Here is a 27,887-nt window from a genome sequence, read left to right on the forward strand (position 1 = left end):
GAGTCTCAAATTTGTAGAACCTTCTAAATACTACATACAGGCAGCCCTCGACTTTTGCACATCATACGTTCTAGAAAATGTGTGCGAATGATGAACGTTCAAAAAAATAAAAGGATGTAAAACATCAAAAGTTGTATATATATTTTTAAATATTTATTACACAATATACATAATTATGTTAATGAACGTTTCATGCCGCATGAACAGCTGATTTTAGCAAAAGATTCACTGTTTTCAGAATGTCTAATTATTCCCATTTTTGTCTCGATCATATGAAGTTTAAGTCCTTAATTTTTGTTCATATCAACACCAGTTTCTCCGTTTCTCATTCATATTTATAAATTTATAACAGCGAAAAAAATATTTAAACATTAACAAATAAATTGGCAAAACCCACAACGTATCGACACACACTCTTAACGCCAGACTAAACCTGTTAAAAATTTGGCCCCAGCACTGTGGCTTGGAACAGAAGTTGCACTGAACCAAAAACTTTCAAGCGGCTTTGTCCTACTCTAGGATGCAAGGTGTGAGCAAAGCTGCTTGAAAGCTTGTGTGTGAGGGTGCGAGCTACCGCTCTCTGTGGGAGCGACTGCATAGAAGCAAACAATTTTTGCATTATCAACAAAAATCTTAGAATCAAGAAAAGACTCAATAATTTCAAATCATACTTTATTTCTCTTACAAGCAACAGGATAGGCAGGGCAGTAACCTAAACGCATTTAGAAATTGAGAGTTTTGAACTATAAATCCATGCTATTTATGTACAAATCTCGGTTATTCTCATATTACTGCTTCGTTTACAGCACCTTACATATTGCGGAATATTGATATGATCAGAGTATATGTACATCGTCTTGCATATTTGTATAGATTATTGCCAGCTTCACATGAAATGCATAGTTACTACAGTGAACATTGAAACTACGCTGTAAATGCTATGTATAAAAATATTAGGAATCAAATGTCACGAGAAAAACTGCATAGATGTTTGTGGAGGAGACCACAGAACTTGAACAATACGTCTTTAAATACTGTAAAAATATTTTTAAAATGACCAAATAATTAATACCAGGGGTTTTGTTTTTCAGTGCTTGCCCAAATCTTCATGCAGCAATCCATGCCCAATTTCCATCGAGGTAGTGCTTAAAAAAATGTGTATTAACAGTAATTCTGAAAAAATTTCCAATTTCTTGCGCCTCCTCCAGGAAAAGTTTGCAAATGTATAATGTTAAGCATTATATGCTCAATCTATGGCCTGTGATCTCAAACCCAGTTTTATAAAAATGAACAAAGCAGTACATAAACAGAATAATCAAGTGACCCACTGTGTAGTTCCACATCATTTGAGTGGTCCACGGAATATTCTCAGATCACTCTCAAGCACATTCTGCAGTACGTTACTCCTATGAAGTACGATCTTAAGCATTAAACAGAAACAAACTTCACATCAGGTTCACTACACATACACACACATTCCAACATGTACCAATTCCGCAGAGGAAATGCAATGAGGTGCATGTGTGATTCAGTAGTGGTACATTTCTATATCACTTCAGTGACAAGCTGAACATTTACGTATCATTCGAGCGATGTGGGGCATAGCTGCAAAGTAATTAAATGGTTTGCTGTGCATTTTCAGATCACCTAAGGTGTGACCTTTGGCGCTGCTCCCAATCACTGTGACTCGCAACATATCTATGGATCACGAGTGAGAATTGCGCCATATTTACAGATCACTTAAGAGTTCTGCAGCACAGTTCCAAATCACTTGAGTGGTCCACAGCACATTTACAGATGACTTAAATGTTCTCGCGTCACAGTTTCTTTTCAGATCACTCAAGCAGCCTGAGACACATAAGTAAATAATTCATAGCACATTTAAGGATCACTTAAGTGAATTTTGTTGTGGCTCCTAAGCAATTAAGTGGACCACAACATATTTCCAAATCAGGGAAGTGGCCCACTCTCTCTTAAAGGTTGAGCACCCTTGATGTAGAGAGAGTGAAATGGCTTTTTCTCATCCCAATACATCAAGAAAAATTGACACTTTCTGGATATTATGCCCAGGTGAACTCAGAAAGAAAATTCATCTGGTCTCCACCAGGAAAACAAACCCAGGTCCTGCAAATCGGGCAAGTGTGCTATCAAATACACCACTGAAGACATGACCCTCTGTTTTCCTTATTTTACGTACTGTGGCATGAAACACTGAAGTAGAAGTATTAGTAGCCTCCCGTAACTTTCAGCAATCTTCAAGGTCGGGGCACTGATTTTCAAGAGAACCTGGTTTCGGTTCCCGGTGGAGACCAGATGACTTTTCTGAGTTCATCTTGGTATAATATCCAGAAAATGTCTATTTCCTTAATGTATAAAGTGTTATGGCTACCATGATCTCCAGATTTAACCCCCCCCCCCCACTGATTAATTTTTGTGGGGATGTGTCCAAAGTTCACACCTCATATGTAACACAAAGGGTGCTCATATTAAAACTTGGTAGTTTTATGCAACGGAAATAAAAATACACATCAATTATCAATTAAGCAGGGTTTCTTGTGGTACTGTGCCATTTGTGAGTTAAATTTCAAACTATTTTTTTAATGAATAAAAAAAAACTTTCATGCTGTGATAAATATTTCAGCGCAAACTGCACTTTTTTGTGTCGATTAATTGATTTTTCATTAATTTTTTAAATTTGTAATGTAAGTAGTGAAATTAAAAATTCATCATATGCTATAGCACAGGTCTTCTTCAGCCCTTTTGCAGTTGCGAGCAAATCATCAAAAGAAGAGCACCCTTACGTCAAGTTTAATATACGAATGCATACAATCAGGATGATTTGAATCCTTGAATACAATTTGTACAAGGTGGTTTAACTGGAACGTTGATCAAGTGCTCGTAAGAGCTCTGGGTACTTCAGGGGAGCACAGTGGTACTCACGAGCAATGGGTCGAAGATGCCTGGCTTATGGCATCACATTTTCTTACATGTATAAACTGTTTTGTAATAAATATATATTAGGACCTACATTTAGTGAGTCTGGATTTAGCAAGGAAATTTAAGTATTTTGTGTGGTAAACAAAATTTTGACTGTTGTTCTTAGCAAGTAAGTTTTTTTTTCTCTCTGTTTCTTCAACTTAACAAGGAAACTAAAGAGGATAAAGTCGTCCAATTCACCCTTCGTGTAAAGAAAATGACAAATACCGATATTATACTAAAAATTACTTGCTATACAGTAGGGACCCAGCTGAAAGTTTTTGAAAAACCATCGTGGAAAAAGCACTGTACCGTAGTGTCTCGAAAGTTCAAGGTTTCGAATAATCAAAGGTGCTTGAATTTTTCAAAATTCCTCCTTGAAACGTTTTTTTTTGTTAGATTCTTCCAACGGATGCGAGTAATTTCAGTTTTAAGGGGGTTCTTGATCCCCAGGCTGGGATCTTCAGTGGGGATCCCCCATGCTCTTCAATAATAAATGCATAATGTAAAAAAATAACATTCATATTGGGGGAGGACCTTGTGCCTGTTCAGTGGTTTGAAGTTATTCTTTTCTAGAGTATTCTGGGGAACTGCAGATGGGAAAAGTTTGAGAACCAGTGAATTAAACCATTGAATTAATGCCAAAATGGGTGAGAGTAAAGAGTAAGTATGAATACATAAGTCTACTGTAATGGTACGAACCTGCAGCGGGGCGGAGAAGGAACCACCCCATTTAAATAAGTGCTATTGATTTGATGTTTACATTTCTAATAGTGATGATTTCACCTGAAATATCAAGTCGCATGGTCTGGAGTCAGTCAAGTCATCGAATATGGTGCTGCACCACTGTTTGAATCCATCGGCACTATGGCAAAATGGTCCTTCATCATCAATGTTCCTGAATTCAACTCTGGCCATTTGATCATCCTCTACGGTTCACAGAAGTAAAGGAAGTCGGTGACGTAGTTTGAGAGTGATCGACAAACATTTTCAATTACTGATTCTCCATGGATTGAAGATCGGGATTGTCAAATTTAGGGAGCAAGACTTATAAATTTTGACAATAATTGAATTTCACCATAAGATTTAAATAAGATTAAATTCAGAAATAAAAGTAAATTGTAATTAGTTCTAATTCTTGACTCTTGTTGTGCTTGCTCGTGATGCTTATTTTTGATCCTGGTTGTGATAAGTGGTAATCATCACGCTACCTCTCTCCCACCCCCCTAAAAGTCTATTTCTATTGTTTTTTTGGATAATCTGAGGTATGGCCCCGGTTCCGTTCACCTCAGATTATGAGACTTTACAGTAAGCAGGAAAACAATTTAAATGGGAAATCTTGATGAGTATTGGTAAAAGTTGGCTCCAATGCTGAATATGCCAAAACCTGTGATGTATGGTGCAGAACAATTTCGGAAAGAATTATAAGAAAATAACTCTTCTGTGTTGAAAATACTTTGGGGCAATTTTTACTGCAGAACATTTTCGGTCAGACGAAGGCTCCTAGTAGAACAATGCCAAACATTCTGTCTTGAAAAAAGTTGGGACCATGAAAATGAGTTGTTAGAAGCAAGAAAACATTCTTAGTGGGAATGTTATAAGCGAGATTAACTACGAGCACTTCAATTTTTTAAATTTCTTTTTGACCTGAAAATATATTTTGCAAGTGACTTGGTTTAATGAGCATTCCGTTGGCAGTGACCTCCTCGCAAAATGTGGATCCTACCTATTATAATATTATAATCTTTTATAGCTTTAATGTGTTACAGATAATAACCAAAATCAAAGCTATCACTAAAACATAAAGATTGCCATTAACACGCATGATTTTTTTGTTTCCTTACATTATGAAAACATTGTCGAGAAGTTATTATATTATTTTGCATATAGTACACATCAAACTTGACAAAAAAAGGAATTAATTTTTCGATTAAAGCCAGATATTCATTATTGCATCAGCCATGTTGACTCATGATATCAAATAACTAATGCTTATTTGCAGCATCTAAGCAACTTCGACTTCACTACCAACTGCTTCATTTGAAGAGTGATTCAAACTTTTTGCAGATGATATTCTGATCATGGAAGCAGATTCACCATCCTGAGAGATGAAAAAAAAACATGCTTACTTACACAAAAGATTAATATACTATGAAGAAAAATAACTTTTTGGTTATTGCTTAATAACTAACAGTCCAGAAAGAAAACAGGATCCACAAAATTTGTCACTGACATTTCGTCTCCATGACATTTTGCCCCGACAGGGGCTAGGTGAGTGAGCATATGGGTGAGTGGGTGAGTTCCCAACAGAGATGGATTCCAACTCAATTCCCTTGGATGACTTATTACAGCGTTAAGTCTGTCTATCCCATTTTTTGGGCCAACAGGCAATTTTTGTCACAACGATCTTGATTTGAGTATGGTAATTTGATCTACTGTAATGCAATAATTAGCGACTTTTGAGATAGCTAGCAGGATATCACGTTTTTGTAAAAGGGAAAAAATTCCTAAAATTTTACTTTCATTAATTAAAATTACTTTCATTAATCCATACTTTGATTTCAAAAATTCCCTTTTATATTTTTCCTTGTACGAAATTTGGATCCACGTAAAAATCTCTCCAATTCTTATTTTACAAAGTTGACAGCTATGAGGTAATTATGAGGTCATAATCATGAATGTTAATGAATGTTTCTTTACAAAGAAAAAATTTTGTAACCCTTTGCAGGATACAGTTAGCGCTTGTTGTAAAGAACCCGCCCCTCCACAGGCCAGTCAAAAACAGACATTATATCAAATAGAAAACATAGAATGGTCATTGTATAGAAACTTTTGAGATTCATTGTACCGCTCAGAGTAACAAATTGGTCATTATGCGGAGTCTCAACTATACTAATGCAAAAAAACAACAACAAATGGAGTGATTGATGAGTGAGTGCATGTATAAAAGGCTCACTAGCTCATCACCCCCTTGGTTACTTATAAGATCATCCACCAACTCACTTGGTCACTCTATAAATAATCACACACCAATTTATTTGGTTACTCATACAATCACTCACTCACCCACTTGCTTGGTCACTTTCAGGGTAAAATATCAGGGATGAAATGTACCGAGGATGAAATATGCTTGGGGCAAAATGTTGGGGCCAAGTTTCCATAAACAAAATATAACATAACGAGTTATGTTACATAAGGGACCATACATGGACGGCCCGACCTTCATGTCCATGTACGGTCCCTTTCAGTGCACACGAGCTCCAAGGAAAGATTCAGAGATTCATTGCTTTTGTAGTCTAGTGGTCTAAGGCGTTCACCCAGACATCCAGAAAGTAAAAGGACGTGGGTTCGATTCCCCGCAAAAGTAGTTGAATTTTCTATTTAAAAAAAAAAAATTCATCTTCACAACAGCCAGTTCTTAAAAACTTTCATATGGATAGCAGAGAGTGATGTCATCCTTTCACAAATATAACATAGCTGCCAAGTCTTTTCAGTTTTCCCAGGAGTCTTCAGAATTTCTACTCTATTTCCAAAGCTTTCAAAAAAATCTTTGTCTCTCGAATTTTTGACTGATTGCAAAAAATTATTACTTTTGGGGAAAAATCATTTCCAATTTACCCAGGAAAAAGTCTGTTGCCTGTGTTTTTTCCCCCAATTGTTCCTATTGTGCCAAACCAGGACGGAATGTTTCAGTTTTGCTGAGAAAAGACTAAAATTTTTGCCAAACAGCCAGCATGAGTGCTACCTCTCCACAGTCGAACCAATAAGATGACTCGTGTCCTGGATGACAATCTCATATTTAGTCTGTCTGTCCCATTTTTAGACCAGCGGGGGATTTTTGTGGCAACAATCTGGATTTGAGTGTAGTAATTTGACCTATTGTTAGGCAATATTTAGTTACTTTTGAGCTAATTTTGCAATGGCTACCACAGTATCATAAAGGAGAAAAAAATCCCTCATTTTTACTTTTATTGATTGAAAATCCATACTTTGTTTTCAAAAAATCCCTTTTATATTTTTCTGTGTAACAGAATTTAGATCTGTGTAAAACTCTCCAATTCTCATTAATCAAAGTTGGCAGCTATGAGATAATTATGAGGTCACAATCATGAAAGCTAATGAAAATTTTTTTATATAGAAACAATTTTTGTAACCCTTTGCAGGATCCAGCCGACGCTTGTTGTAATGACCCCCTTTCATCATCTAGTCAAAAACAAATGTTATATCGAACAGAAAACACATAGGATAGTCATTATATGGTAATGTTTGGGACTTATTGTACCTTGTCGTTATGATGAGCCTTGACTGTACTAATGCTAAAAGAAAGAACTAATGCTAACAGCAAAGGAAAAGCCCATGAATCCATTTGTGTTTTGACATGCTAAAACCCTATTTACAAGTGTGAGATCAAGGTTGAATGGTGATTCACTTGGTAAATATAAATTTCCGTGGCAACTTTTTTCCTCGTAGGAATGTGATATGGCAGTAGTCAGGTGCAGAGCCGCAACTAGGGGGAGCAGGCAGGTCTAGTGCCCCAGGCGCTGAACCAGAAGGGGGCGCCAAATTCACCCTTTAACTGCTGCTTCTACATTACAAGGGGTTGCAAAATGCCGGCTTGTCCCAGGTGACAAAATATCTAAAAAATATCTATTTAATTGCGGCCCTGCTTAGGTGAAATCTCTACTTTAGTCATTTTGGCCCCCTTACTGCCACTGTAGATAAGATGCCTGTTCATCGGATCATGAGATTTTTCTCAAGTTTGGGGGAGGGGGATAAGAGAAGCTAGTCAATTTTGAAACATTTTTATGTTTTAGTGGAATCGTTTTACAAGTTGTTCGGTAGAATGTTAAGAGCCCTTTGAGAACGATTCAACAACAAATTCAAACACAGTGGGAATGTCAAATATAATCATATTATAAAACTAAACTAATATAAATTTCAACTGACACTCAAAACTTAATGAAAAATCAGAATTTATACCTGGTTATATATTTCTTCCTGGCAGACAATCTGCCCATCATCACTTTTAGAGTTTTTTTCATGTTGCTTAGCATGCTGCAAAGAAAAAAAAAAACACCAATGTTAATTAGTAAACGATCCATTTATACCCACACAACTAATTTAGTATCAATCCACACAGAATGTACTGCAATCCATTTTTTGGTCAGTAACAGGAAACAAACTCTTAATATAGACCTTTCATCAATGTGCACAAAAAAAACATTCCAGGACTATGTCTGTCAGGGTACACCAATTTAAATCAGCTTGTTTAAATTGTGATTAAAATCATGATTTTTTTTAAATCATTGATTTAAATTTCATTTTTTTAGCTTCAATGATATTGAAGCAACAGTATCCCAGTACAGTATGCATGTTATTGAAATGTGTTAAAGTTCTTGATTTAAAGAAATATAGAAGATCTGGTAAATATATATAGACTTGAACCTAATCTCTTGATTCCATGCAGAAAGATAGCCATTCTATTTCTATATTTTGTGCATGGAAAAATACAGGAAGTTAAACTTAAATATATTTGCAATGCATTAAAATAGGGCACTAGAGTTCCCCTGATAAAAAAAGAGAAATTAGTTTTTGTTTAAAGCCTCGAATTCAATGCCCTAATTGCTGATTTAAAATAATAATAGATGATGTACCAAAAAGTGGAAAGTAGAGTTTGCTCTTTTTCATCGAAACTCATTAAATCTGTGAAGGAATAAAACTGTAAATTGTTAAGCGAGTTGAAAACACATCACAATAAATACATTCATCAATGTTGCAAGAAACAATCTTAATAAGATTGTTAATGGAATGTTTTTTTTCATTTGGTTGATACTGAGTGACTCTTTGGTTGTACATCAAATGAATCAAGAGACCTGCATCTGGGGCTGTAACTAGGCAGGTGCAACAGGTGCACCTGCACGGGGCCTAAATGCCCCTTGCACAGGGCACAGGAATGGCTAGCTATGGCCCTCCCTGCACCCATGTGATATCGCCACAGGGCATATACTTTACAGTGTGATGGGGGAAGGGGGCTCATGAATAAAAGCATTCTACAAGAAAAATATTAATCCATGAAGTTTATTCAGGCTCAACGACCTTTCATGTTACATAAACATACATTTTTAGTGTTCATATTTCTAGTCAGTAGTTTGTTTGTTAGCTTACTCATCAATTTGCTGAATTAAATTTGAGAGATTAGGTGAGAAAATATTCATTCTTAATGATTAACAAGATTTGTTTTAATTAATAAACAATCAGTTAATTTAAATAAAAAAAAAATCTGATTTAAATTGAAAAAATCCAATTGTTTTGAGATTTAAAAAAAACATTTTTTCATAACAATGTCTGTAATGTCTGTCTTTTCAAACGCAATGTTCATAAACTATTTAGAGAAATTGGAGGGGTGATAATACCCATCAAGATTACCAATACAACCTACAATTCCTGTTAAAAGGTATTTTGGAGGTTAGTAACTGAAAATGCTAAAGAAATTACTTGTGCCCCCTCTCTGCAAAAGTCATTCTCTGACAACAGGAGTTTACTAGAGGGTGCACCACCACCAATGGGAACTGTACAACAACATCCTTGCATGTCACTTTGTGCATCACCTTCTGAGTCTTTTGCTGATCTGTCCTTGATAATGCAATGTTTCTATGATTCCATGTTCCTTTTTTTTTCACTGTTGAACTGTCAATGTGGAAATTCACTTTATACTTATTTTGACATTCTGGATAGCAACTACAGGTTCAATTGTGAATATTATTCGTTTTGATAGGTAATACACTCCCTCTAATTTTTTCTAAACAGTTTACAAACACCCTGTATACACTGCTGCATAAGGGAGAGATATTTCCTCATTTTTTAAAACAGGATTGTTTTTCAACAAATTATACCTCTATGAAGAACAGTCAATGAGATAAAAGCTGAATTATGACTTACAGCACACCCTGTATACATATAACAAACATTAGCTAAAGGCTTTATAAGGATGAGTACTCAGCAGCAACATCTAACACTATAACGTTACTCATGCCACGGTTGTACATTCATTTTACTTGCTTAGTGGTGTACACTTGTGCCTCAGGATAGTAACAATGGATTAGTAGCATCAACTGCCCCTGGGACAAAACAATCGATTTTGAGATTCCCTTTAGACTGCCACGATCAATGTTAATTACAATGCAAGATCATAATGGTAAACTCTTTGGCACTGACTAGGTTTGCCAATCTCAACTGAGGCAGACTGGTGTCAGTGGGGAATCAACAAATGGTACTTAATATAAGGCTTTATTATCCCATTTGTTTAATCTTGAAATTTTTCTGAAAATTAGTATGATTTCTAAATATTTTACTTGACTCTTTTCTGTCAACTTATCGACCGAAAAAAGTTCTGATATTTCACAAGCTAAGGAATTTGTCTTGTATAACACATGCATACCTTATAACATGCTGACATTTCTGCAAATGATTTTCCACAGTGTTTGCACCTGAATGGCTTCAGTCCATAATGCCTATTTAAATGTTCTTTAAGAGATTGCTGTCGTGTGAAGGTCTTCTTGCATATGTCACAAATGAATGGCCGCTCCCCTGTGTGGACTCTGGTATGCCTTTCCAAATCACCTTGAAAAGAAAAAAAAACAAACAAATTAACATATTCAGTAGCTACTACATCGGTGGTTCCCAATTAGGGGCTGCCCAGACCATCAGGTTCCACTGTCTTTTTTACAGAAGGTGCACGGCTCAATTGTAGAGTTATAAAAAATAAAACAATGCCATGTTGGAAAAAACCCCCAGTATTTTAACGTATATAAAGAACTCCAGCGCATAATTTTTAATTATGCGCTGTTTTAATAACAGCACATTTTTAATTGGGTTGCTGTATTTTTGAAACATATGACAACCATATTTTTATGGGCATCTTTTTATCAGCCACCTCGTTGGGCATTTTGCCTGTTGTGGCGTTGTATTTGTATTTGTATAAGAAACTCCGATTTTTGGGGCTGAAAATTCAGAACAAAGTTTAAAAGATACATCTATGATACTATTAATGTATAAAAAACCCCCTCCTATTTTTGGAACCCAATTTTTGGCAAAAAAGGGGTTCTTTGTACACGCTATAAAATATGGTACTTAAAAAGAGAAAAGTTTTAATTAATTAACACCAATAAGTGCTGCTGTAATATTGGTAGACTGCAGTAGTAATATTATGATTTAAAAAGAAATTGTACTTGCGGTGACATCTCTAGATAGGAGTATGAAACATTGTTTTAGTTCTTTTGCAGTCCAGTAGATGGCATCACTATCACATCACATTTACTAATGCTGGGTAGAATGTACTCTTTTTTTCAAGAACATTTTCATTGACATATGGCTGTAGTTTCTACTATTATAAAGGGGGGGGGTCTATATTGTATATGGCAGACACTAAGATTTTTGGGATGGGGGATTCTAAAAATAAAAGTATTTGGGAACAAATGCACTACATGATTGCAGGAAGCGATAAGATCTGAAAGATGGCCAGAGTCTTGGAGGATGGCAAAAGCATCTGACAGACAGAAATGAAAAAAATTAGAACTAGCAGTGGATTAAAAATGGTTGATGGTGTGATTGTTGAGCTACATAGTTGAGTCAGTGAATAGAATACTTTTAAACTTTCAATTTACATGAAAAGTCATGTTCAATAATATCAGCGGGCTTTTGATCAAGAAAAAACAGTCCTAAATAATGTTTTTTTCTACTTCACTGGTATTAGATAATTCTTTCCCACATTTAAATTGGCATTCTTTCCTAAAATAAATCTGAACATTTTGCATCATCCTAAGACTTTAATTTAGCAATCTTATATATAGAATATTTTAGCGACCAATATAGATTTTGTAGTTGCTATGGCGATCTAGCACCTGAGATATGTCAAGCTTTGCATATCAGTCACAAAAATCAAACAGAAATTGAATCAGACGTCAATGTAGCATTTTGCATCTGAGATACAGCCATGTATCCAAAATCTTTATGCACTGTTTCTTTGCTGAAGAAACAGTACAATTTCATAATGAACTTAATTTTAGGGACAAATAAAAACATAATAATTTTGGGGATGAATCAGTAGAAATCAACAGCGAAATTGCGCATACTAATAAATAAACATACAATGGTATGTATGATCAATACCTTTAGTAAGAAAGCGTGCGGGACAAGACTGGCAGGTATAATTCCGAACACCCTGGTGACGCAGTTTATGTACTCTCAACTGAGATTTCTGTCTGAAAGCTTTGCCGCAATGCTCACACAGGTGAGCACGCTCATTCAGATGTACAGCCATATGCGCTTGGAGAATACCACTCTGTGAAAAACATTTCCCACAAATCTTGCACCTGAAATGAATGCCAGCAATTTTATAACCATTCAAGCCAACACACACACATAACATTGTTCAAACATCAATTAAAATTGGAGGTGTATTAGAGCTTATTAAATCAAAAACCTCTCAATATAACATCTGTGGAATTATGGGAGATGTTATAAAGAGCATCTATTATATATAATTGTTTAGAATCATACCCATATGGTTTCTCGCCTGTATGTCTTCGCATGTGTACCTTGAGACTTTTCTTTTCTGTAAAACGGGAGCCACATTGTAAGCACTCATGTGGCTTATCTCCACTGTGAACTTTCATGTGGCGTCTTAAATTACCTCTCGTGGAAAATCGTGCAGGACAGGTTGAGCAATTGTAAGGCTTCTCTCCAGTATGTCTTCTAAAATGCACTAAAAAGGCAAATCAACATGTCACTGCCAGTAAAAAATAATCAACTACTTTTTCCCCATATTAACAAAACATGAGCAAATTTTTAGAACCCAGCTTTCTTAAGGAATATAGTCTTATATGCTCACAAATATGATAATTACTAGGACTAGGGTTTTTATGATCTAAGTGGTGTTGCCACTGACACATTGTAAGGCAGAAGCCACACCCCTATAAGGACTTTCAGAGAGTGGGTGGTGTGCTTGGTAAGCACATGCTCGTAGCTCCATCTAGAGATGTTGGAGTTGTTACACACTTTGTTTGTCATCATGTCTTGAGTATGTTGCTCTGTATATTAAAGTCAGTTCCTTTTTGTGTGAAATCAAAAATCATATCTTCCTTGGATAAAAACCCTACTCAACCATCCTTCAAGATAATGGTGACCCGTAATTTCTTCCATTAAAATCAACTGATTGAGGTTTTTATCTAAGAAAATAGCAGGTGCACTGCAATCTCAAAACACGTGCAGTCTGAATCTCTCCGAGTTTCCACACATGAAAGGAAATCATCTCGCAGCAGTAAAGATACCTGCTTACAACTTCGCAGATTGTTTCTCTGTAAATAAAGTCCTTCCTTCTTGTGTGAAATTGAAATGAATCTCAATAGCTCTGGAGCATTCACTCACTGGAGTATGGGGGGGGGGAATAGTTTGTGGTATCATTGCTGATGACCTTGAGCGACGATGGCCATTGCTTGACAGTGAGAACTTTCTCTATCTCTTGCTGCAATGATCTATTATTCCCAATGATTTATTTCCATCTGTCTCTAGATAATGCTTAACACTGGTATAAAACTCCTGACAGCCTGCTAGCTTAAGAAAATTTGATTCATTTAAAGGTAGTGCTGTGTCTGATTTGCTGAAAGCATGCAAGCTTGGGTTTGTTGAATGAGCTTTTCCTAAAAAAAACTAGTCTCATATACTTGTAAAAAAGATTTTAAATTTACAAAATGGTGCACTTGTAACTCAAGGGACAACTGTATTTTGCAATTTGGCTGCTGCTTACTGTATGAGAGTATTTTAATGGATTTGATTGAAGGTTTTGATCAGTGCGAGCTGTATATTCAAAAGTTAACCCCTCTCCCCAATGAATTTGTTTTGGAGGAATCAATACTTCCTTCGAAAACACAAAAACACAAAAATGATCAATGAACTACACTTGTAATAAATATTACAAAAGATGAGATGCATGAATAAAAATAGGCTTATATTGTTTTGACAATTTATTTGAAAAAAATTGATAAATAATTGATATACTTCAATTAATAAATTTATTTCTTAGTTGTTATACCCATGAGGTTTCCTTTTGAAGAGAATTGAGCATCACATTCGGTACAAATGAATGGCTTTGTGTGGGTCCAACGATGTGCTGAAATGAAAAAATGTAAAAAGACTTTCAGGCATAAATGAAGCTTATTCACACTGTAATTACACTGTATTATAACTTGATGATAATTCATTTTCATGTTTTATGAGTAAACAATGCGAAATGTGTTTTTGAATTTCATGATATTACCGCATTTTTTTTTTGTGGAGTCTGACGAGAGCAAAAGTTAGATTTTTTTCAATCTCAGTTTTTCAAATCAGTGAAACTGTATTTCCCGTTTCACTGATCACACAGGACAGTGAAACAGGACATGACAGTTGTCATGTCCCGTTACACACATTTCTGACTTTTTTCATACCAAATATCAAAAGATTTAGTTGCAAAATATGATTCAGTTACTACTACTAAACCACACATGCATGTCATTCATATTCTTCTATGAAACTTCTAATGAATAAGTGCATGTTGGAATGTGTGTGTATGTGTTGCGAACCTAATGTGAAGTTTGTTTCTGTGTAATACTTGTTATAGTGTTGCCATCTCCCACCTAACTATGAGTGAAGGATAATGATTGAATATTTATACAGTTGTAGTCCTGTTGCTCTTTGTGGAGGGAATTTTTGACGAGAGATTGGCGAGCATTCGTGCCTCGAAGTTGGGAACCATAAAAATCACATCAACCCAATAGCAACTTAAGCCAACCACTAACTGTGCCACCGGTGGAGGTTTTGGGATTTGAACATGAGTCTTTGTAATGCAAGTCTGTCACTATGACCACAGGACTGCACAGTGGCAATATGATTCAGCTAGAAAGCTATGATAAAGTTAATCCGAACCGACCGGGACCTGTATTAGCAAAAACACTTGCATTACCAATATGCTCATTCCTTAACCTTTTATGCGGCACTGACAAGACATCTCGCCTCCTCCTTAAAAGCCTTTTATTTTGGTATTGACAAGCCCAGATATTTGTTATAGTTGTTTCTTAATGGAACACTTTCCTCATACACCCGTTAGTTTGCACAAAAATCGGAAGAAATCCTACTTCATTAAAAAAGATATGGCATTTAGGAAGAGGTTTAGTGATTTCTGATGTGCCGATAGAAAGATTAAATGTTTATAATGCACCCCTCTTAATTCCATTTAACTAAGGCCGAAATTCAACAATTTCAAACACTGATTGAGCTGCAACTTTAGCTGGAATCAACTTATGTAATTAGAAGAAAAAAAAACTCATTCACATAAAGTAAAGAAAATGATTTGCTTGCCACACAAAAAAAAAAAAAAAAAAAGACTTGCTAAAAACTGCCCATTGCCCGACGTTTCTTTTGCAACTAAGAGTCAAGCTAAATAGCAGCTACATTTCTATTATTTAAGGTATTCCCTGCTTGCAAATCATGAGCACCCAAAAAGCATCTAGCTTAACATATGAAGTTGAGAAGTAAAACTGAGTGAAACGTTCCTAGATAAATCTATGTTACAAAAAAACAACTTTATTTTGATTGGCCAAGAGATCTGTAGGAATAGTTACGGAACTTGCATCAATCAAAAAAATAAAAATAAAAAAATAGAGAAACATACTGTCTAGCGATAAACTGTCAGGAAATTCCTGCTCACACCAATCACAAATCAAGTCACCATTTTCAGTCATCGGCAAGCACTTAGCGGATTCTGCAGTTCCTCTTTCCATTTTCAATAGCTGCAAAGGAATATATTTTGTTCATAGTAATAAACAAGAATGAGGGGAAAAAAATTGTGAATAAATATATATTTCAGTTAAATAAGTGGGTTAGAGCAAAAACACATTCATAAAAGGATGTAAATCATGGATGCACAAACTTTTCAGCTTGGGGTCATATTCTAGTAATCTAGGGCTTTAGATCACCATTTTGATAACTACCAAATATTTTCAAGATTTTTCAAATTTCGGGAAAGGTAGTTCTCAAACTTTTGTCTTCCGCGCCTCCCCAGAACAGGCTAAAAAAGAACTGCTATATGGTATTGAATACACATTAATGCCGACAGCTCATCGCTGTGCCCCGGAAAATAGTTAATGTCGCCCAGGAAACTTTGAGAACTATTAGATTACGGGCCCCTAATACAAGTTTGTGCATATGATGCCCAGCTTGTTTGCGAATAAATCTGATTCAACAACAAATTTGTAGCTAACAAAGCTATATTATTTGAATTCTGCCACTGACTCCAGTGAAACCTTCCAACAACGGCCACTAACGGGACCGAGAAAATGTGTGGCCGTTATTAGAAGGTTACCGTTGTTAAGAGGTAATTATTAAATCTTTAGGGTTATTTTTTTTGTGATCATGCATCTCATTCTTCTTTCATTTTAATTTACTGAAGTGGTCGTTATTCTGAGGTTAACCTTGATGTTAATCTAATGGGATGCATTCTTTTCCAACAAAACGTGGGAGTTGTTCAGAGTTTACTGTAGTTCAGAAGTGGCCATTATGGGAGGTTTTACGGTATATGCAGAAAGATTAACATCTCGGACCTGGATATAAATCCCCCCCCCCCCCTCCCCTGCAGACCGATGGTAAGGCCCATGATGATCCTAACTTGAGATACTACTGTACATACAATAAGTGGGAAGAAAATTACTTACTTTTTCATCAATTGTAGTGAATTCTTCTTTATTCTGAATGTCATACCCATCTGACAGGGAAGAGCATGCACTCTCTAGACTAGTGTCCACTGTAGCATCTTCTCCAGAATGACTGATAGTTCGTTGAATTTCGCTCATGGCACTCAATGGGCAGAAGTCATTAGAGGATGATCCTGACATGGATGATAGAGTCTGGTCAATGTCAGAGTTCACAGAATTCTTCTTGTGAATCTTACTTTGCTTACCTGCTGTCTTCGTTTGCCTCGCTCTTGACTTTCCCACAGCAGGAGGCGAACATTTTGGAGTGTCATTGATCAGCTCATCATTTAAAGTCACATCGTTATTAGCCAATGTGAAATCTATGAGATCACTATCACTTACAGTATTCATGGAAGACGTGCATTTGTTGCTGGGTAAAGACTTGACATAAGATATGGGTTCAGTTTCTGGTGGCCTTATGAGAACATTCTGGGGGATTCCGGAATTTGGTGCTGAAGTACTTTCCGAGTAACAAAAGGAAGGAAACGTTGAACCATTTTGATGAATGTAGTGGCTGTTTTGGCTATTCAAATTTTCCGAAATGCATTGAGAAGTAGATTCTGTAAGAACAAAAAAAAAATTAGTACTTAATTTAACGTTCAGATGTTTGCAAAAATGTTTTTACAGTTTAATTCACTAGATCATGAATGACCAACATTAAAAAGTCTTGTCACAAGAGAGCAACAAGCATACAACAGTAAAAATATTCAATCATTATTATTCATTCACAATTTGAAATATAGACGGCAGCACTAAACATTCACACACAACACTAGATACACACTGATTGTTAGGTACCCCACACACTTCCGAGTGTAAATTGCCCATGGCAATAGACCAGAGTTGTGCTTGGTTTGAAACAAAGATCATGAATAAGCATTAACACGACAAACTAGGAAACTAAAACTGACTTCTATGCAAAATATAACCTAATAGCAGTTACTTGCCCTTTTAAAAATGTTTATATGTGAAATTACCTTCATAATGTTCTATCTGATATTGATGAATGGGCTCCTTCATTGACAATTTGTAGCAATTGGATGCAAACAGAATTGGGAGGCATGGAAGTGCCCTCGCCAAGTTGAGAAAACCAAGCACAGCTGTAACATTCTTTTCTAGGAGCAACTTGAAGTACTTTTGACATCCCTATATCTTTGTATAGGAGTTGCTAAGATACCTAAAACTTGGCATATCTAAAGCATTTCACTAACTGAACTCTCTAAATTTCACATTTTTAGTTAATGAAAAATTTGAATTAAAAGGTCTGTTATTTCAAGACTGACTGACTGACTCTCCAATCATCAAAAATCTGAAGAAATTCTAGCATCCCAGAAACTTTTGAAATTGAGTATGCATGTAGTGTTTAGGATTTTTTACAAAGCAAGGAAAATTTAAAAATCCAGAAAATTCTTCTCAGTCTTGGAAATAAGGGCCATGCATGAGAGACCCTCAGTCTAATTTTTTGTCTGAAAGAATGTGTTTACATTACTACTACTACTTAACTGTACATGCACACAGAACATCACTATACTCAGCGACCCATGATGTTGAGACGGCCATGTCAACAAGGAGGGAAAAATCTCACTAAACTCTAGCCCATGGTAGGCATGGACCCAGGGTAATGTTTCTGGAGGTGAGATTTATTGTGTTCATTGGATGATTCGTATTTTACACAGACCCATTTTTGTCATATAATTTGGCTCTTAAGAAGAAGAATGATCACCCGCTCTATTCTAGATCGGTGATCGGGCCCAGGGTTTTGGAGACCAATCTTATTTATATTAAAAAAAACTGTTCATTATAAATTTATATTTGACTACATTCAAGAAATAAACAGAGAGAGTATCACTCCTGGCTGAAGGTGGAGGGGCCTAGATAATGTGGGGGTGGGGAATGGGAAGAAAATTTTGTCAAAAGGGGGCTATGGGCTTGAAAAGGTAAGGTTGAGAAACACAGACAGACAAGGAGACATATAAAAACAAGATCAAACGAGCAAACTTGTTAAGAATGAAAAATGCGAGAAATCAACCACCACTTCTCTCTGCTGGCAAGAGGGCCACAGATTCAAATTTCATGAAGGCAGAGTTATTCACAAAGTCCATAACTGATTCAAACATCTACGAAGGAACATATATTTGGGCCTTCAGAAATATAATAGTAAACAATAATAAATTAACACAGCTGATTGCAGTCTCATAGGTTGCCGCTGTAGTGGTCGAGTGATCATAGTGACGGACTCACATCGAACCCCACCGTCACCACAGTGGTGGTCAGCTGAAGTTGGTTTCCTGTGGTTCCCAACTTTGAGGCGTAAATGCGAGCCAATCTCCCCATTAAAAATTCTCGCCACAGAGAGCAACAGGACTACAACGATAAATCATTCCTTCATTACACTTCATTCATAGTTAGAAAAATTGTTGACAGATGGCAGCACTACACATAACAAGCATTACACAGAAACAAACTTTACGCCAGGTTTCACTACACGTACACACACATTCAACATGACCAATTCGTTAGAGGTTCCGCTGAGGAATATGGACGAGGTGCATGTCTGGTTTAGTAGTAGTAGTGTCATAGCTTAGGTTTATTACAGGCAGAAATTTTAAGAAAAATTTGAATAGATCAATCAAATAGCTCCATTTTGCAAGCAACTAATCAAAATGTTACAATAGACTTAAGGCCCCTTTGCACGTACAACCTTTCCCTTGCTCCTGGAGTGGGATGATCTTGCATGAAGGATGGGACACAGTTAGAACTGCGGCGTTCAGAAAGCGTGTTGTTAAAACAAGACTTTCTTGTGCGAAAGAAGGCCCAGCTCAGAAGCTTGTGTGTAAAGGGGGAGCGTGTGGCAAATTTTAGAATGCTTTTGTATAGCATGTGGAGTTTTGGGAAGCACAACACTCCACATTCCAAGACGAAGATTTTTCCGGTTGGCAGATCAAATTCGGCTGATGTTTGCTCAGAAATAATATAGATTTCAGAAGCTTATTATTTTTGACTGGGATTATAATTCATTTTGAAAGATAATTTCAATAATTAATAATTGAAATAACTGTTATAAATTTATGGTAATGCAGTTATTGATAAAAAAGTTAAATAAAATTTTTCTTTGATCGTGAATTTTGAATTTCTTTTTCAATTCGGCTTTATTAGATATGTGTAATCACAAACAGCTCTTAATTGTATTTTCTGAATTTAATCGGTTACATTTGAAATTAGAATTTTACTGGAAGAAGTAAAAATACAATTGACTTTTTTTATTTTATTTTATTAATCATCGACAAGGTATGGAGCCGATGTTTGCTTTCAGCCGAATAAGTAGATAAGAAACATTACAAAACTATTTTTCTTCAAATTATGGTGTTATTTTGTAGGAATTTATTTTCTATCAGACACAGAAAGGAACTGATCAAATCACAAATAGATGGGGGGCACCCATGAACTCGATTGGGTTGTGTCAACACCAGCTATACTAGTCTAAAGCTGGCGTTAGTTGCATAAATGGTGTTAAAAAAAATCTTCAGCCCCTCAGCTGTATTTGTACGGTTGTAGGGTCTGTTGGTCTCTATGGCAAGACTATTCAATAGGGGATCAGATTGCATTCACGCCTTGAAAAACCATAGAAAATTGGCTTCAGCCGACCATCACTATGCTGCTGGAGGAGTTCGAACCCGTGTCCTAGCAATACGAATCCACAGCGGCGGGCATTACCTCCTAATCTAACATACATATTCTCATAAATCACAGTGCCAGATCTCATTACTGTGGAAGTCCCTGGGTTGTGCCTAGGTAGGCCCATGCGTTTACATGGCACTGAGTATCTTGTAAAATTCATTCAAGTTTTACGAGTATCAATAACAACATAGTGTATGCTGGTTTCCGATTCTGCAAATCCATGCTGTTAGGGATTGGTTAAGAACTTGAATTTCAGGTTCCTTCACCAATTCGAAACGAAGTGGACTTGCAGAATCAGAAACCAGCATGCACTTTCACTTGTTGAACCCTATTGTTATCACTGATAAAAGGTTTTCTTTTCCTCTGCATCTCCCCTGTCTTGCTGAATAAAATTTTTCTGGAAATCCTATCATTGCCTTAAATGTTTCTTTACCTTCTTTTTTTTTCAACACCTGTTCCCTGTGTCCAAACTGTTAAGTGACACTACCAGATTTTATAAACGGCATGGGTTCTTCCGCTTGTGTTCTTATCACTTCCTCTACTTAATCCATATATCTTTTTATTTCTCTTCCCACATCAACATGTTTTAATTATGCAAGCAACTTCCTTTTATATCACTAACTCAAGTTAGTTATGGGACTGCAATAGCATTGTCGCAATAACAAATCTATCTATAAAATTTATTTTCTGTCTGTCTCTGTGTGTGTGTATGTATGTTCTCTATACAAATCTACAATTTTAGATCTATCGTCGCCAAATTTTGCATATGTATCAAATGGGACCTGACTTGAATGATAGGCTACTTTAAAAGATTGTCAGAGCTGATTAAATGCCTGAAATAGACAAAAAACTGTTAAGCAACAATGGTTTCTCAACATCAGCAATCACTATCGGAATGTTTACTCTGGTTACTGTGGTTTTCCTAGCAATGATTTTCAGACGTGTATATGCCTTTACAATGGTTTGTCACTTCTTCAATGCTGCTAGTATATGTATAATGGTTTATGCCATAGTTTCCCAACCTTTTTTTGTCCCATCGCCCCTTTTTTCAGAAATTTTTTTCTCCCATTCCCCCAACGCAATCTAACCCATAGGATCCTATGTTATACCTATAGCTTCTACCACCTCCTGGAACATTCCATCGCCCCAGGGCATCGCATTCCATTAATGCCCATGTTGGGAATCACTGCTGTAAATTATCTTTCATCATTTTTTGAAATTGTTCATTGTAGACTTCGACCAGTTTGTTTTTTTTTATAGTGCTCCTTTGGTGTTTTAAAAAACATCTTTATATTTTAGGCTGTTCCTGGAACGAATTAAATGATTTTCCATAGAAACCTATGGAAAATCGTGTTTCGTCTAACAAAGATATCAGCTAACAAACATGATTTCGGAATGAATCATCTTTGTTAGTCGAGGTCACTGTATTTGCCCTTTTCTTTGGTGACTTCTGATTAAACTAGCATGTACTGTTTAGATAAATTTTCTCTTTATCTGTTACTAGATTGAATTTGAACATGAAAGAAAAATTTCCATCTGAAGTTAGTTGATTCACTCACCTGGACAAACACCATAACCCCCTGCTCCACCAACGAATTCATTAGAATACATAGTCTCATCAGAAACAGTGCTGTTGTCAACTTGTATGGGCAACTGCTGAAATAAATATACAAATTATTATTTATGATTGATAATAAATTTAAAAAAAAAAAAATTCTATGAATGTTCATTTAAATTTTCAGTGCTGTAGACAAAAAAAAAATTATGACATCTTATCCAATCACATACATACCCATATTATACACTGTTGAGTCACATTAACATGACAATCAGCTTATATCCGGGAAAAACAGTTTTTCTCAACCCAGGAGACAGTAAGATGGTCTAAACTGTCTAAAGGAACAATAAGATGCTAGAAAACAAGTCCTCCAGATTTCCTCATGGGCATACAAGGTATTTACCCTGGGTCCCCAAGATTTTAGGAGCCAACAATTTTAATATTTTGACTATAATCCTTAGGGACTTCTCGTGCCAAGTAAGACCCTGCCTGGAAAACTTATTACATCTATCTAGATCAGCCCGATTATACAGCGATCTCTCACTTATAGGTTTCTCTCAGCATGATTTCCTGCACCAACCGGTCAAAGAATATAACATAATAATGCTATTCACTTACATGCCTCTCTCACTTATGCGTCTTTTTTCCTTGTTCCCTTGCAATGACGCATAGCGTAAGATTAGCCTACTGTATTTGCACTAAAATCATCTGCAGTGATTTTTCCTTGTTTCATCAGCAACCCAGTCTATGTAAAAATAATAAGAGGGGGAGGAAACAGTATTGTGACTCCACTGTGCGCAGTGAAACCTGTACAAAGACAGAATGTCGAGTGTTATCTGAAAATATAGTTTCGGAGAATAATTTCCTCCTCTCCAAAATTTTAAGGGGTATTTTTGTAAAATGAGGAGTAATTTTTTTAATCAGGGAGAAATAACATTAAAAAAAAGTTAACTGAAATTTGAAGGAGTATTTTTACTCCTCAAGGAAATTCGGACGAGTAAAATTGAATTTTGATGCATGGATCACACATCTAGATGTGTATTGGAGAACACTGATCAAGACAACTGAAATGATATTCCATTTTATACCGATTTCCATTTTATAAAGGTATACATCAAAGTACTAATCACCAAACAGACTATCTTTTGATTCTGGTCAAGAAAGGTTTCTGTCTCATCCAGTGTCTGTTTTAAAGCCCATTTACACAGGCTAAGTAATTTAGTAGTAAACTAAATTTTAAGTCATCAAGTACTTTAAAATCTATGCAGACATCATGGGCCGTTTACATGGGTTGAACTGGTAAGTGATTAAGTAGAACAAAAGCGGATAGGAACCAGTCTATTTTTTCGGTTAAGTAGGCACTATGCACATGCATCAGTGGTCTCATATTATTCAATAAGTATTCACTATTTGATTACTTCCGTTAGGACAGTTTTTCAGCACTTGACCACTTAAAATTTAGTTAACTACTCAATCACTTATATGAATGGGCTTTTAGACAGGTTTTACCATATACTGCATAATGGTTAGTAAAATATAACTTACTTTTTTGCCATCGTTTAAATTCATTGCCAGGGCATTGATGTCAGCAGCACTGTTGTTGACGATTTCTTGCAGTTTCTCAGAGACTATATTCCAGAACTGAACAGCTCCTAATTTTTCTTCCGCACCCATGTTCGGTACCAGAGATAAAGCATCTTCTACCTATAGCATCAACATTTGAAATGAAAAATAAACCATATTGCCATCAAGTCACATTCCCAAACATTCTATTAACTGAAGCGTTTAAAAATTTTATATGGTCACCATCACACTCTCAGATAAACCACACAAAAGTTCATTTGGTTAAACAATCGTAAAACAATTTCACCAACACAGCGTTATCCTTCACACTCAGCATCCTTGTTCACATACTGGGTTCACATGTTCTGGTTGTGGATTAAGGGTGCAAGTTCCTATAACTGGCTCATTTGCATATTTCCACCAAAGTCACTCGTACCAGCGCCATCCATTTGCTGTTTTTTGTTATTTTTTCCTGTCTTAAAAAAATTTCAGTGATCTAGCGATGCTAACCCTGTGAACTGTTTTTTATTTAGTTATTTTTCCAGTTTTTATGAATTTTTAAAGTTTCTACACAGACTTTTTGCCCACCCTGTATTTCCTTCTTGTTGTCTGCATTTACTAAGGATATTTCGAACCAGGCATGCAATCACAAGGGAGGTTACAGAGCGAAATACGTTTTTAATAAGTTTATAACGGTTAATCACTTCATTAAAAACAGGCTTTGAATAAAAGCATTTATAAACATATTTTGAGCTTTTAGCAACTCCCTTTGGTAAAACCTAGGTCTTACCAGTCTTCGGGCTTTTACCGTAACATATGTGTATTGGTGTTGCAGGTCTGTGTGATTGTGACAACAGTTTTTTCTTAAAGGGATATACAACTTAAAGTTGGAAAAACCTTAGAAAATCATATTTAGCTGGTTACCACTGTGCAATTGCAGATTCCAAACCTGGACTTTCACCAAAGGTGAAATTCAAGGAGAGCATGCAGGCTTCCCACAAAAGATAAAAAATTAAAAATATGTTTACGAAATATGAAAAAATATATATACATTCTTATACTAACTGTAAATTTAAAATTCTTTTTGAGTGTTAGTGACTCAAAATTTCTGAAGAAGAAATCCTTGTGCCCCCTCCCCCAAGGGTGATTTTGCATACACAATACACACACCTAATTTTCATGATGCAAAATGGTGAAGACGGGATAGCGGCTGGATAAAAAAACTGTGGATATTCAAGGCAAAGTCCCCCCCCCCCCACCAACAATCTCGGAAATTACAGGTGTTTGACGTACTAGAGCACGTCAGCGACACCTCTGAGCAATGCTGTCTGGTGGCGACTGAATCATATTTCGCTGGCGCAAACAAAAAAAAAAGTGTCTCATGAATCTTTGCACTAGCAGCTGTTTTGATTTCGTTCTCACAAACCAAACACGACTCTGGTCTGTCACTATGAACGAGTTGTTATGGAAGTTTACACATGTACCTAACAATCTGAGTGTGTATTTCAGTGCTGCCATCTAATTTTTAAACTATAAGTGAAGTGTAATGACTGAATATTTGTACTGTTATAGATTTGTTGCTCTCTAAAACAGACTTTTTAATGGACAGATCAGCTTGCATTTACATCTTGCAGTTGGGAACCACAGAAAGCCGACCTTAGTTGACCACTATTCTGTCGCCAATGAGATTAATGTCTGGGTTGTTGATAATGATGCTGGTTAAGAATATAGTCATTCTTTGGTTAGCGAGAATGACGAGGGATTAAGAAAACTACCAAATTATTGCTGAATCTTGAATTAGTACTATCAATGAAGAAATTAATATATGTATTGTATTTCCCTGAGTTATTCAGCATGCCAGGAATGGTAGAAGACCCCCCACCATTCAAAAAGCTGGTGTCCCTGGTAGTTTTATGTTATGCTAGCTAATGCGGGGGACAATGGTAGGCCTACTTCATCGATTATGAAAACCAAAAACATCTTAACACATGAGCTCAGGGCCACAACTACAGTCGAACCTAATTATAGTCTTCTTCCCCCCCCCCCCCAGATGTCATCTTAACCAGTCAACTGTCCAATTAATTTCTCCGAGTGTTACCCGCAGTGCCCACTTTTTTTTTTTGAAGATACGCATGCTTTTTTTCCTTTTATTTCCTTTTCTTGGAAATTTGAAATATTGAAATATTTTTTATAGCATGTTTTTTATAGCTCGAATATGTCGAGACGTAATATGACACCCCAAAAGTTGGGGGGGGGGGCTATAAATAATGTCCTGTGACTAAAAGAAATGCAGGTGGTGGATTTATGTGGAACCATAGTAGTTGAACCTTTTCTAAAAGATATATGAGTAATAAAATAGATGCATCTTCGCAAGGGAATCGGAAATTTAAAAAAAAGCGATGGGGATGCAGCTTTGCAAAACATGACAAAGATAATAGTAATAAGAATCTCAGACCTTGAAATATAATTATTCAACTTCATCTAGTGATGAGAATAAAGTAAAAGGGTGGCTATACAGATGGCAGCACATGTACGACAAATTATTTCGTCATATCTATGTGAAAAAAAACAAAAAGTCTGTGCGTCAGCAAATGCCGTCGTAGGCACCCCCATTACGTATGGCAGCAACGGGAAATGTCGACGTAACCACTTGACTGGTTAATCCTGCTTAATGCCTGAATTTTTCAGCAAAAAAAATCTTCTGTTTTCAGGGATTACATGTGTCAAACCATGCTTCAATATAATGCTAAACTCGTTTTAGTGCCGAACCTATGTAAAATAAATGGTGATGCAAACGGGGCTCACCTGCACATGCGTGGTCGGACAAGGAAAGCTCACATTTCAACACTCCCTAGTAAAGAGGGGGAGGGGGGGGGGTTAAAGCATGGGTCACGACCCTGACTTGAGTGGTAGAGACTTCCAAGATGCGTCATCGTCCATATCCAACAACAGCCACAGGGTCTGAGCTATGGGGTCTCGACCCAAATTTGACTCGCTGGGACTTTTGAGAAGGCACTACGAATCCACTAGTAGCAAGGGATTCACGACCCAAACTTTATTCGTAGGGGGGGGGGGGCTTTCAATAGTGGGTTGTGCAAACCCACTTACAGGCCTGTTATAAATGCACTTATTGTGTCACTGGTTTTGCCAATTTCGAAAAACTGCAGGTCGCAGCTGAAAAAGGTTAAGAACCTTTGGGTTGAAGGGTGAAATTTCCGACCATCCTCTGTGGTTCGGAGCACCAGCCTCGCCTGTTCCTCCCCCACCCCCTAGTTTCAGCTCTGCATGGGGCTCAACCGGGCCTCTTTAGTGTCCTTGCAGAGTAGTTCATATCAATTGCTGGAGGCTTGTCGAGGGGGGGGGGGCGGCACTCTGTGCATTGCTTGGCCCGGAGGCCCCACGCGAGGCATTAAAGATGGTCCTGTGATTACAATATATTTCAAGAGCAATGATTACTACCTTTGAGCGAAATAGACAAAGTGGTGATGACTGATGCCCTGTGACAGTCATATTCCTCATTTAAACTAGATCTTCGAATCACTCTCGACAAATAACTTGATCACAATGGTGAATAAAATCTTGATCTTCCAGCACTCCCATCACTTATCCTATAGGAAAAGCTTTCCTCCATCTTCAATATAAAAAGAAAAGTTACCTCTTAAAATCATAAATAATACAACTATGATTCGATTATTAAAATTACATAACTATTTTGGCAATTTGTTATATTGCCAATGTGTGTTTGAAATCCGTGAACTGAAACACCTGTGGCCCGTAACACATTGACTGCTGGACAAATCATAATAAAAACAACTTACGATAAAATCTCTCACTGTTACTACTATAGTACAGCAATCCAAGTAAAATCTCCTAAAAATCGATCAATATCGTATTTTTATTTAATACACGTATATGAAGTCGTCTTAGATTTACGTTCTATCTTTTGCGACTTTTATGTCAAAATATATGTAACCATATTTTATTTGATCCTAACGGGACATTTATCTGGTTACTGGGTTTTTTTTTTCAGATTTCTTTCAAGCCAAGATACTGCAGCTTATGCTGCCATCATTTTAAAACTTCATTATTTGGATCACAAACAGAAAAATAGAATTTGTGCTGTCATTTATTATTCAGAAAGCAAACGCAAAACTATTACAAATACAAATACAACGCCACAACAGGCAAATTGCCCAACGAGGTGGCTGACTTAAGAACATCATGGATCCCCTCCCTACCTACTACTGCTACACCACACATGCACACCCCCCCCCCCAACGAATCGGTACATGAGGGAATGTGCGCGTACGTGTAGTGAAACCTGACGA

The 27,887-nt window shown here is 36.5% G+C and overlaps 1 protein-coding gene across 2 annotated transcripts; it reads right to left on the reverse strand.

Annotated features, from left to right (window-relative positions):
* Positions 1–655: 655 nt before the first annotated feature.
* Positions 656–27,359, reverse strand: LOC149089477 (uncharacterized). 2 transcript variants are annotated; one of them, XM_089238925.1, is made up of 11 exons: positions 27,019–27,359; positions 23,542–23,700; positions 21,998–22,091; positions 16,722–17,320; positions 15,683–15,800; positions 14,066–14,143; positions 12,535–12,739; positions 12,145–12,347; positions 10,415–10,596; positions 7,957–8,031; positions 656–5,077 (listed from the first exon to the last, which is right to left on the reverse strand). In XM_089238925.1, exons 1-11 carry the CDS (start codon positions 27,076–27,078, stop codon positions 4,982–4,984), a joined length of 1,869 nt encoding a protein of 622 aa, XP_089095051.1. In that variant the 5' UTR covers positions 27,079–27,359; the 3' UTR covers positions 656–4,981. The 2 variants fall into 2 exon arrangements, with proteins under 2 accessions (XP_089095051.1, XP_089095043.1); XM_089238917.1 differs by having other exon boundaries at positions 21,998–22,094.
* Between the last annotated feature and the right edge of the window lie 528 nt (positions 27,360–27,887).

Source organism: Pholcus phalangioides, unplaced genomic scaffold, assembly GCF_987345545.1.
Source record: "Pholcus phalangioides strain wild (caught in Gottingen) unplaced genomic scaffold, Ppha-v1.0 ptg000002l_1, whole genome shotgun sequence".
Lineage (NCBI taxonomy): Eukaryota > Metazoa > Arthropoda > Arachnida > Araneae > Pholcidae > Pholcus > Pholcus phalangioides.

Bases quoted from the DNA above. Each gene is read 5' to 3' on its own strand.
- LOC149089477 (XM_089238917.1), bottom strand. From the start codon at position 27,078: ATGAGGAATATGACTGTCACAGGGCATCAGTCATCACCACTTTGTCTA. The intron at 12,740-14,065 runs GTATAACAACTA...TTGCCTTTTTAG, and splicing joins TTCAAAAGGAAACCTCATGG to TGCATTTTAGAAGACATACT. The intron at 12,348-12,534 runs GTATGATTCTAA...CATTCATTTCAG, and splicing joins ACAGGCGAGAAACCATATGG to GTGCAAGATTTGTGGGAAAT.